Source organism: Ciconia boyciana, chromosome 11 (genome assembly GCF_034638445.1).
Source record: "Ciconia boyciana chromosome 11, ASM3463844v1, whole genome shotgun sequence".
In the NCBI taxonomy this organism is placed as follows: Eukaryota; Metazoa; Chordata; class Aves; order Ciconiiformes; family Ciconiidae; genus Ciconia; species Ciconia boyciana.
In genome coordinates, this window is record NC_132944.1 from 24,309,042 (window position 1) to 24,321,877 (window position 12,836).

At 37.1% G+C, this 12,836-nt stretch overlaps 1 protein-coding gene across 1 annotated transcript in view; it reads right to left on the reverse strand.

Moving 5' to 3' along the window:
- CACNA2D3 (calcium voltage-gated channel auxiliary subunit alpha2delta 3) overlaps nucleotides 1–12,836 on the reverse strand; it is a 478,745-nt gene that overhangs the window by 286,252 nt on the left and 179,657 nt on the right. The window contains exon 5 of the mRNA XM_072876518.1: nucleotides 6,634–6,796. Within this exon, the coding sequence (XP_072732619.1) occupies nucleotides 6,634–6,796 (163 nt within the window). The remainder of the gene's footprint in view (nucleotides 1–6,633; nucleotides 6,797–12,836) is intronic.

The window sequence follows — 12,836 nt, forward strand, 5'->3', positions numbered from 1 at the left end:
TTTTTGAGAAAACATATAGTGCATCAACTGTCCTTATAAATCACTACAAATTCTTACACTTTACAGTTATTCTGGAAATGTTCAACTCCCAGAAATGTTCAAGAAACACTGGAGTAGTTCCCCAGAAATTGAAAAGGATTAAAAAGTCTTCCAGATGGGCAGGTGCCTGCTGTGATGTATCTAAGTAGCTCCCTGTTTGCATTCCGAGGGATGGATGAGACAACTGCAGTCTAATACTGATTTCGCAACAATAACGTCATTGACTTCAAGGAGTCCAGCCCCCCCAGTTTGCACCAGTACTTGATAAAGGAGAATTTAGTACCAGCTAAATTAGTTAGTCAATTATGTTAGTTAGTGAATAAGTCTCTTTTTAACAACTAGCAACACTAGGTGAATGAGAGAGTAAAATCTGCAAAATACAAAAGCCCACAATTCTGAGGACCTAAGGGACAAACAGAAAGGTACAATAGACAGTTTAAAAGGCAAGGAGAAGTGCTTGCGTCTAGAAATTTCTGAAGTATTGAGAAGAAGAGAACCTGGGCTCTTCCCCTTTCTACAAACTACAGATGTAAAGTTTACCATATCATATAAACAAACACTGACTGCAAAAGCTGAAAAACAGGAGTTGTTTTCAGTTGATACCGAGATAATGTATTTAGCAACATCCTCTTGAATTTCCTAGATTTTATGCAACACTAACATAAGCAGATGAGATCCTGCTCTGTGTCACTTCTGGTACTGTACTATGCTATTCTTCACTTTTCAACAGGTGCCACATTTTAGAATTGTCTGAGTGCATGGCACCAAGACACATTCACCCTCACCCTGGCTTTGGTTTTCATCTACATTCCTCTGAAATCCACATTTAACCAAGTATTCATAAGTCTCTTCCAGTAACTTGAAAAAATGCTGAGTGTAAACTCAATAGCAGAAAACATGTCATTACTGTCCACAACTATAGGTAAATATGAGGTGACATAGACTTGGAAAAATAAAACTGGAATAGGTTCTTCAGCTCAGATACAGCACATACTTTGGGCAAATAAAGTAGGATTTTAAGAAGTTAAGACTACCTACATTCTCATACTAACAAAAGGTAAAATGCTACTCTATTTTTCTTTTACTTTTATATGCTGTCAACATCTGCAAGATCAGATTTGAGTGTTCTGAAGCCTTCTTTTATCATCTCGTGTACATAAATCCATTACAGAATCCTACTTTTTCCCAGTGGCAGTCCTATTGCCAGAAACCATGTTCTCCATGGATGGTTGCCAGAAAGACTAGCCCACGTTCCAGCTGCCTACTTTTTAATTATATGTCCCATTCCTAGGTTCTTCTAAATATACTACTAGTATCTCAGAAAGTAATAAAGCAAATGTTAAACCTATGTAAACTTTAAATCATTAATCATTTTTCATTATTATTAATCTCTTCCACAACAGCTGTTTAAAATATCCCAACGGATACATAGAAAGGTATACCTGAGTATCTTTGGAAGGTATACCTATGGAAGTATATATGCAAGATATGTCTGAGACAGTAGTGTGTCCCAAATCACTTACATTCTAAAATACTAGGAGAGAGATGAAAAATAAGAGATATGAAAACTCACTTTGGTGCTGATATATAACCCATGTAAATAAACTTTATTAAAAAAAACAACAGCAGCTGAATTAGACAGTGCCTTATACACACTTGTTCTCACACCTGGACTTCTGCCTTGGTACTGCATTGTCCAAACTGGATTCAGATTGATTCTGTACTTTCCAAAACTAAACTTTCCTTCTAATACGAGAAAAGTAACTTTCTTCCTCCCCTCCTTTGTCATCTATGAATATACCTATATGATTAATTCACTAAGAACCCTTTTCCCTACTTCCTGTCAGAAATCTGTACACAGTTGATAATTGCCAGTTACCAAATTTGTGGATGGAAGAAAGAGCTACCGCTTGCTAAGAGAGTTATCACAGAATTTCTTACTTAATCTTAATTATTTACTCACTGTTTAAAAGGATACTGCCTTGCAAATCCTGTGGCCATAGGCAATGAATACACTTTGTGCTTAAAGAGAAGACATAGAATGCACTAACAGATTCAGAATCCCAATGTGTGCTTAAACATTTCAAAAGCAAAACATTATCATAAGCAGTCATTTTCAGGAAAAATGAAGGAGGCCAATTCCATCAGAATGTTCTGCAGTTTAAATGGACCGCCAGCCTTGCTGTGAAACAGCCGAGAGCTGAGAGGTCTCCGTATTGACAGACAGATAAGCACACATCTGTAAAGCACAATCACCCCTCTTCTTTTTTTCTGAATTCCTTCAGTATATGAACATGATAGGAATGCCAAAATAGTGTTTTCCAAGCCCCATAGGCTTTATATTCCAAAGATCAGTAACTTTTCTATTTTTAACATTAGTTGATGTGCACTGTAAGATATGGAGAAACCGGAGGATGAGGGTGTGCAGAAGAGGGAAATGGAAAGTATAAGAGTACATCGATAACAAGACCAGCTCTTTATATTTTACAATGATAATCAAGAGTACTCTAAATGCAAAACTGTGATTCTTTATTAAATTCACTAGTTTACTTTTCCTTCTACGTTTATATTAGCTGCACGCAATCGGTACTCAAAGATGGCACTAGAGTTACGTGTATGCTTACAAATCAAGCTGGCAGCCTTTTCTATTGGCTCTCGTTTTCCTTTTCAAAAGGTTCCATGTTAAATGTTAATATCATAGTTTTGATATTTATGGTATTTCAGCTTGCTTGATTTCATCATAAATGTCATGAAGTTTGCTTTTTCTTTTTATTTTCAGATTCTAAACTTGATGGTTTCCTTAGAATGGGAATTATTTAGTCCTGTTATTACCATCAATATTTTTAAGCTTTTCTATGCAGAGGCTGAAAGAGACAGAAGATATATAAAGCATAGCAATGTATTTATGTCCCATGATTTTTAAGCCAATCTCATTTAGAGCCTAGTTAGGGACTGTGAACATTCACTTTAGCGATTCTACAGCTGGGAGGGATCACTATGATCATGCAAGCTGACCAGGCCAAAGTTTTTCCCCAAACTAATTCTAGACTATGTATTATTTCAAAAACGAACAGAAAAGAAGCTGGTCTTGATTAAGGGCTTGGGGGGACAGACATAGGACGACACTCTTGTAATAGCCCACTGAGTATCTTCATTTAAAAAAAAAAACAAAACCAACCAACCAAACAAAAAAGACCCCCAAACCACCACAAACACCACTCCCCCATGCCTTAACTGAGCCCACATTTGTGCAATTTGCAAAATAATGGAACCCAATTTCAGCCATTGGATCTTTTTAAACCTTTGGCAACCAGATTATAGAACCTAGTATTAGTAATTAACTAGAGATCAACTAATTAATCCTTTAATCATCTCCTTTAAGCTAAAGCTCCTTTAAGCTAAGGGTCTAGAGCACAAGTCTGATGAGGAGTGGCTGAGGGACCTGGGGTTGTTTAGCCTGTGTCCTGGTTTCAGCTGAGGTGGGGGTTAATTTTCTTTATAGTGGCTGGTATGGGGCTATGTTTTGGATTTGTGCTGAACACAGTGTTGATAATACAGAGATGTTTTAGTTGTTGCTGCACCAGTCAAGGACTCTTCAGCTTCCCATGCTCTGCCAGGAGCAGAAGAAGCTGGGAGGGGCACAGCCAGGACAGTTGATCCAAGCTGACCAAGGGCTATTCCATACTGTATGGCATCATGCTCAGCATATAAAGCTGGGGAAGAAGGAGGAAGGGGGGACATTGGGAGCGATGGCGTTTGTCTTCCCAAGTCACCGTTACATGAGATGGAGCCCTGCTGTCCTGGAGATGGCTGAGCACCTGCCTGCCCATGGGAAGGAGTGAAGGAATGCCTTGCTTTGCTTTGCTTTGCTTGCGTGCGCGGCTTTTGCTTTCCCTATGAAACTGTCTTTATCTCAGCCCAGGAGTTTTCTCACTTTTACTCTTCTGATTCTCTCCCCCATCCCACTGGGGCGGAGTGAGCGAGCGGCTGCGTGGTGCTTAGTTGCCGGCTGGGGCTAAACCACGACAGCCTGGAGAAAAGGAGGCTGAGGGGAGACCTCCTCGCTCTCTACAACAACCTGAAAGGAGGTTGTAGCGAGGTGGGGGTCAGTCTCTTCCCCAAGTAATAAGCCACAGGACAAGAGGAAATGGCCTCAGGTTGCACCAGGGGAGGTTTAGACTGGATACTAGGAAGAATTTCTTCACTGAAAGGGTTGTCAAGCATTGGAACAGGCTGCCCAGGGAAGTGGTTGAGTCACCATCCCTGAAGGTATTTAAAAGATGTGTAGATGAGGTGCTTAGGGACATGGTGTAGTGGTGGACTTGGCAGTGTTAGGTTAACGGTTGGACTTGATGATCTTAAAGGTCTTTTCCTAAATGATTCTATGATTCTATTCTATTCTATGATTCTAAATGGACTGAGCTCCTGGAGTCCTTCAATCTAAGGTACATTTTCCAACCCTTTGATGAGTCCTGTGACTCTCCTCTGAACCCATTGCAAATTATCAATATCTCTACAACTAAAAAACCCAAAATGAAGGAAAAACCTTAGCATTAGCTTACAAATAAAAAGTTCATTTTTCTATGCTGACTTGAGAGTCCTGTGTTTAAATATTCAATGATCACACTTGTCTGTTTTCAACTGTGAGTTTGGGCTGTGGTTTTGCCTAGTAATTCAATAAAATAAAACATAACCTGGAAACGAACAACAGGCAGTTTCTAGAGAAATGGTGGTGTGCAGACACTTGGTTGTAAACCTATCAATATCTACTGCCTGTACCCTCAGGCTGGGATTTAATTAACTTGTTATCACCCCCCCACATTACAGAGCTGAAGAAATGGGCAACAAAAAAATATAAGTATACAGGCCTCTTCTTGGTAAGAGTAATGCTTCCAGACATTGTCAGTCTCCAAGCTGAGACTATCACGTCCATGTGTAAAGAAAATGTCAGCAACAAACCAGATTTCAGCAGCTGGAATACAATTAAATGATAAAAAAATGTTTTTCTGCAGCTGCATAAAGTGATGTTTTGGCTGGTTTGAGTTAGACAAAGTGGAAACAGGAGTCATCACAGAGCTCTATCTTCCCCATCTCTACAGGCAATCCCTGTATTAGAGGCCAAAACAAGACGCAACAAGCCCTTTCACTTTGGCCTTTAACTGTAATTAATCAGCATATAAAAACGTATTCTATACATAGCAGTACTATGTATCATGTAACTGAAGGTCCTTTAGTTCTGCTGCTCTCACTAACTACTCAGGTCAGTTTGCTTCTCCAGAAAAACACGACTGCCTGACCTCTATATCCCTTTGCAACCATATTTTTTTTCCTTTTTTTTTTTCCTCCTTAGCAATTCTGCAATGAATTAATTCACAGACAGGCTCAGTTAAATAAATATTAGTACTTGCACAAAAAAAAAAATGGTTTGGTAGCTTTAGAAGCTTTAAGCATTTTCCAAATCTTTTCAAAGTATCCCATATTAATAATTTCACAACCTTTCAAATACTCTCTAGGAAGCTTTGTTATTTTGTAATCCCTAATTTAAGACATTACTGTATCATTTTTGGCTTCTCAAGATTCTCAAGTCTGAATCATAACTTTGAAGAGAAGCTGTCACATCAACTGCTTCTCTTACCAGCCCAACCCATCCGAACTAATTCTCCTTCCATTTGTGATTACACAATATCCGTGCATTAATTACCACAATTGCTAGCCTGGAATGTATTACGAGGAAAGCATTTAATGTATTTTTGGCTGTCTTTTAGTATAGTTAAAACAAGGAAGAGGAACCAGATAATGAGATTAGGCAGCTCTCTACAGAGCAATGTCAAATATACTGTAGACACTGTTCGGAAACTTTGGCGCTTTCCTTCTTAATTTTTCTTTTGTTACTGGCTTGAGAAAAATAAATAGATGGGTGCTGCATAAGCAGAGTAAAATTACAAAATTCTGCTGTCTGATCAAAGGGAAGTGGCAAAAGGAAAATGAGTAAGCGTGTACCTGAGTTCAGTTTGCATTCCCAATGCTTAGACCCAAGTCCATCACTCCTAATGTCTAATGCAGCTATTTGTTAGTGCTATGTGCTATCCAGCACCTATGACAAATAGTCAGGGGAGTAGAAATTTTAATGTAGTTTACTCCTCCTAAATATTATCTGAAAACTCACAGCAGCTGTGTAAACAGTCATATACAGCTAGAATTATTCCCAGGAGCTTGAGAGCATAAATCTAATAAAATATTCCCCTCCCATCTACCTTGTATCTTTCAAAGACACTTCTAGCTCTCAGCAAAGACAGACTGTAACTTGTAAGTGACAACGTAAGATCTGGTCAAGTGATTTGGACATTCCAGAAAATAATTCATAAGAATAAACATATTCTGCCATATTCTATGGTAGAATTCATGCAAGTCTAATCTGCAAATCATTGACAATACTAAATTGCTAAATTGCCACAGAACAAAAGATATTACAAAACTGTCATACTTTAAGCATTCTTCCGCTGAAATTTCAGTTTAATTGCAAACTGGAAAACACACACAATATATAGGTAATCAACAGCTTCATTTTAAAAGCAAGGAAGTTCCTTGTCTTACCCTTATTGTACATATTGGTTGGTACTTGGACATCACTGAGACTGATGTTCACAGGCAAGTTATTGAAGTGGTCATTTGGCACTAGAATGAACTCCTTCCCCAGCTCCAGATAGTTTCCTTCTTCATCTCGTTCATTAATGAGAACAGCATTGAAGTACTCATACTGCAACAGAAACCCACATTCAGTATTCAGAATTCACATTCAGCATAAAAATATGAGGTTTGAATATTTTAACATATGTATCAATCCATTGACTTACATTTACATCTATCTCCATCTAGCATAGAAGAACAAGATATTTTTATCACCTCTCAGATTCCCTCTATGCTGCTAGTACAGGTACATTTCTGAAATCAGATTTATCAATACATCTCAAGAAAACGCCATATTACCTCAGATCTCTGGCTGCCCTGAAAATGTTGAGGGCAGCCCAACAAACACCGTGAACATAAACAATGTATGCACTATTTTTAATACAAAGCTCTCCAGATTTAAATAATTCCCTGGATAATTATTTAATTATGATCTCTCTGTTTAGCTTATTTCCATCAGTTCAAGAACTGCTATCAGTGCTGAACTTAGGTCTTGACAAACTGAAAGTGTTTTTTCTTCACAGGAATATTAACTACAGCTGTTGTTGCTTACCCAGTGCGTACTGACTGACATTTCCTAAAGAAAAATACTTGCTTTATGCTGAATTTTACAAATGCCCATCATAGCAGGTTTTGTAAAATTATGCATACTTTAATATGGACATATAAACTTAGCAGTGGCTTATTTTGAACAAGAAATTATTGTCTGCCTGTTACAGATTCCTGAAGAGTATTTGGCCTATTTTGTACAGAACTATAATCAGATAAGCAAAAGCAATTTAGATAAAATTATTGATTTCTTTACAACCTAGTTTAACCAGGAATTCTATCAAGCTTTGAAGGCAACAAACACTAAAGACTACTTTTTAACCTCTTAAATAACCCTAACCCTTGGCAACAACTTGTGATGTGTTTCTTAATTGAAAGAGACAAAAGTTTACTGTCTTTGAAGAATCTCATTAATTTGAGTCTCTGCCCTAACTATCCATTTGAGAGTAAATCAATATAAATAATATTTAGAAATAAATCTATGCATTCATAGATCATATATATCTATACAACCTGTACAAGGATAAACATATATAACATTTACAAAGGTAAAACAGACCAGCAAGTACAAAAACTTAAAAGGCTCTTCACAAGCACTCTCAGTGTGATAGGCAACTCGTTCTACTAAAGAAGAATTAGCTAAAATCTTAATATCTTACGCTTCCATTAAAAGGCTTGATAATTTAACGAGTATCTTAAATGGAGGCTTACTTGGAAAGCAGCTTTCCATATCCTGCTCTTTTAGCTTTTCGCTTTCAAAATGGCCAACCCGTAGCTGGATTTTAGATGAAAGTAGAATACAAAAGAAGTAACTGTATATTAGCTAGATTTTGAGGACCTTCTTGTGTATGACAGAAATATTCAGACAAACTCAGTGTTCCACAAACCATTAATCACATATAACAAAGACTGAGACACATCAGTATTTGAAGATCAATTTAACAGAAATTAATCTGACATGATTAAACATTTGACCTTGAAGTTATTTTAGTGTAATTGGTTTATGCTGAGATGAGCCAAATAATCTGCTGCATACATCTCATGAATATACACAGCTATTGGATCCTAAAGTTCTGGAAAAAAACACAGTAGTCTTTTTTTTTTTTTTTTTTTTCCTCTCCAGGAGCCACAGGTAAAGAAAAGAGTAGAGATATAATTTGCCTAAAGTTGCAGTTTCATTAATTAATTAATTCCAAAAGTTACTAGAATTATCCAACATCCCCACAGATGCTACCCTTCTCTATACCGTTTGGGGGATTGTCACTGTTATAGATTTTATTCTCCTCATACCAAAACCAAAAGGATGAAGAAACATGATCATTTCCAAGAAACACCAATCTCATTCTATTTGGGAGAACCCTTCTCCATCTCTGCTTGTTATCCAGGTTTATCACAATCATTAACTGCACTGCATGCCTGCCACCCACATGTGGCAGCAGCTTTTTCAGTTTACCCTTTCTGCAAAAGCCAGAGACAGTTGGCAGAAGCCTTGAAAGCCCAACTCGTATCTCCCATCTTAGTAAGAAATAGACTATTCCTTCCAACATTAAGCCATGCACTAATGACTGTTGTAAAATGCAATTCTACTCCAATTCCAAGCAAGGAAGAAGTAAGTTGGGTAGCTTTTCCATGATGTATTAGATAGTATCTAAGTCTGGAAGAAAGGCTGATATTCCATCCCCTGGGAGTACAGTGATAAACAAAATGATATATTTCATGCTTCTTTCTTGCCAACCACCTCCCTCTTCACACCCCCTGGACAGCTAAGTTCCAGCAGGGTGAGGATGATTGCTTCATCTTGTTTCCAAACCACTTGTTTTCTTGTCCTTAAAGACATGGTTTTGTTTTCCTTTTTCTCTGTTGAACATGACATCACCTCCACAACTGCTGGTGCTACAGATAAGCCACTGTGTTGCTTTCATGACGCTTCTTGGCTTCGTAAGTCTTATCAGGATTGTCACAGAGAAATCAAAGGCGTTTTGGTTTTTTGTTTTCTTATTAAAGACCACCACTGAAAGCATTCACAACACCTAACTCCAAATTTGAACACAAAAATTGTATTTAAATATTACACTTCAAGCAAAAGGTGAATACGTTTGGGGATAAAAGATTCTGTACTAAAATACATAGAAATATACTGTTCTCCTTTAACTGAATTTAAGTTATGTATCATGGAATAATTTCTACAGTAATTCACATACAGACTTAGTGATTTCAAGGATGTATATTTACCTTGCCCATGGGCTTTATAATGCTTCGGAAATGGTAGGAAAAATGGACAAATTTCAAATAAGAATGTCAGAATATACATGGAAATCACCTCTAAAAGAATATTACTTCCTTTCATTCAGTGGGTTATTTCCTTTTCCAAAGGAGTTAATTAGTAGACATCCTCCTCCATCATGTTCTGTAAGTGGCAAGGCTAGCCAAGTATTAAAATCTGCTATATTCTAAATAAATGAAACCACTCATTTCACAATTAAGGGTATTCAGGACTGATTGTTTCTTTGCTTGATTTAGTATTCACTGATTTATTGGTCTGAGTCTGTATTTTCTCTTTTCAGTTCTACAAGTGTATACACAATAATATGATTTATGTGGGGGTTTTTAAAGCAAATTGTAGCAAATTTTTAAAGCATAAAATAGTCCTTATGGTATTACAGATAATTAATATTTTCCTGGGGTTTTTTTCTGTTTGATTTAGGGAGTTTTGGGTTTGGTTTGTTGGGGTTTTTTTGCAAGTGAGAAGCCTACAAAAACCCCATGTTTAAGACAGTCCTGCAAGTTCCAAGGATTAAACATCAGGTAATATATACAGTTCAAAAATACTACTGAAAAAGATCAGCATTTAAGCAGAACTGTTATACAGAAGCTTCTTTTGGGCACTTTCTTTCCAAGGAAATTATTGAGTGTGACAGCTGAAAGGTGATACAAGGAAAATTAAAAATAAAAATCGGAGAAAAAAAATATTACAGTAAATCCATCTGGCATTCTGACACTGCATTCAAGATAATGCCCAAGGGAAAGAGGATAAAGGCCTGTTTGCTGACAACACAAATACTCTACCTGCTAAGCTCTAAGAGAAAATGACTTCAATTTAATCTTGTCAATGGAGGTCAATCTTTGATGTAACCTTAACTAGGTGACTTCTGAGTGCGCACAATATAACATGCCAAAAAGTTATTAGTCTAATAAATAACAAAATAATTATCCAGGTTGGGAGCACAGCCAGGCTCTACCGTGACTTGGCCAACAGGTGAGTTTACACTAACCTTGCATATAGACTTGCATGGTGAGCAATGAACTGGAGAAAAAGCATTCAAAGGAAATCTCATTCATGTAATCTATTATATGCATCTCAAGATCTAAACATGAACTTCTCTACTTTTGTGCATTTACATTTGCTCAAGTAAACACATTGGGGTTTCTTGCTTGTACATTCCTTAACAGCATCATTCTGAATGTTTGATCAACCATTTTGAAAGCCCCCATGGTATCATAATGAAAAAGACTTAGAGCAAGGCCATAAAAACTGGGGACAAATAGGAATCTCAGCTTTCATGTGATACTAATATTTTACCCTTGTGAAGGAAGCTTCCCAATGCAAGCCAATACAAACTGACCAGTAGTGCTCAAGGGAACAAGCACTGGACCATTCTGCCTCAGCAAGAAGCTGACCATATTTGAGACATCCCAAAGAATCGTATTGCTAATAGTCTGCAGAACCCTGGGCTGCTCTAACACACTGGTATAATCATAGCAGAGAGAGACTTACGGGGCTGTTAGGAGATTGATCACAAAGTTGTTTTACAGGTTCATTCAGGCTGACTAGCAAAGGCGAGCTTTGTTTTAAAACACCATAAGATAGCCTCAGCCACAATACAAAAGTGTATGCTGTATCATCTCTTAGGATGGCTGCCACAGACATATGTTAATGACGATAAAAATTAATTCATTCAAAAGGTATCACAGAAAAATTGTGGGGAAGTGCAAGGACTGTGGTATGCAATGAGAACCACAGGGGCAGGTTGCAGGGGAGAACGGATCTGCAAGGCAAGAAGGAAACTTTGAAGCTATCTGTTCCAGTTTAGCCACTTATTTTGGCATAATGTCTCAACTAAACAAGCACCTTGATTACAATGGGTACTTTGCCGAGACAAGACATCAGTAATTTAGATATAATACTGAAAAGTATTGCGCATGTCTTGCATAATTGCAGTATTGTACAAACTGTGGTAGATGAGTGACATTCTCTATTTCCATTTCCATTCATCTTATTGTAAACAGATATCTTGTGATGCTTAAATTATTTCTCAAATATTTGTTAACATTGTAAACAGCATATTTATTTAAATATAAATATTTACTGTTTAATTTAAAAGATACATTCTAATGCAAATTGCCTCTGCAACTTAGAGAGTACTTGGCACATAAGAGTAAACATGTATCAGTTGGTTTCATCATATTTTAAAATGAAGTATTTTGTTTTAATGGTATGAAACAACACAAGCCACAATTTCAGTTTGATATACTTTTTCTATAGTACAGAAATTATTTTTACCAAGAACGCATGAAAAAGTCACATTCACAGAGTTATAAGGACTAGGAAGGTGTAAGAGCACAACCGGGAATAATTTGCACTAACGGGTCAGCACTCTAGCAATATTGGGATTACACTGATCATTTTTAACTATGCAAGAAGCATTTTCACAGTGTTTCTGCAACCATACAGCTCATCTAAAGACAAAGCTGGACGTCTCTGGAAGACACTAAACCAAGGAAAGTTTATGGCATTTGCATTGAACCGCAAAATGCCAGAGCATCAGAGAGAAAACGAAAAAGTAACAAATAGCATGGAAAATGAAGGGGAAAGCAAAACCTAGCATTAAATAGCACAGACAGCTAGAAATGAACAATAATTTGAATATCTATGACAGTTTCAGCAAAATAGCTATTACCATCAGTGAGGTGTTGTTTTTTTTTTTTAAAAAAAAGAGGAAAAGTTTCTTTTCTCAATACTCTGACAAGTAGGACACATCTCTGAGAGGGCAGAAATGTTCATGATATGTAAAAAACAAAATGAGAAAAGTTATCTACTCTGAGGGAGGCTTTCCTACTTCAAAACACATTGACAACAGTCTCCACTCTGGTATTCACGTGTTAACGAAGAGGCAGATGCCTGAATGCGTATCAGTTTCTAGGGCTCAAAAAAGTCTCTTCTGACAGTTGTCCAGTAAGGAGAATTTATGTTTTGAAGCATATGATTAAAGCTCTTGTATTCAAGATCTTAGTCTGATGTTTAGTGAGCAAGTATAAAAGGTCATAAAAGCAAACTGCCTCATTCAATAAAAACTGTTCTGAATTTTAAAAAGCTTTTAAATTTGAGAAAACTGGCATCTCTTGTTGTAAGATACCGTCCTAATAATGTCTGATTATCCTCTGAAAGTTCTTACTTGCTCCTCTGTAGGAACTTCCAATGCTTTTTTTCCCCCTCTTTTTTCATGTCTTTATGCAACAGCAAGGCTCAGAAAACACCTGGGATTTGAAATGTTGTGATCAGT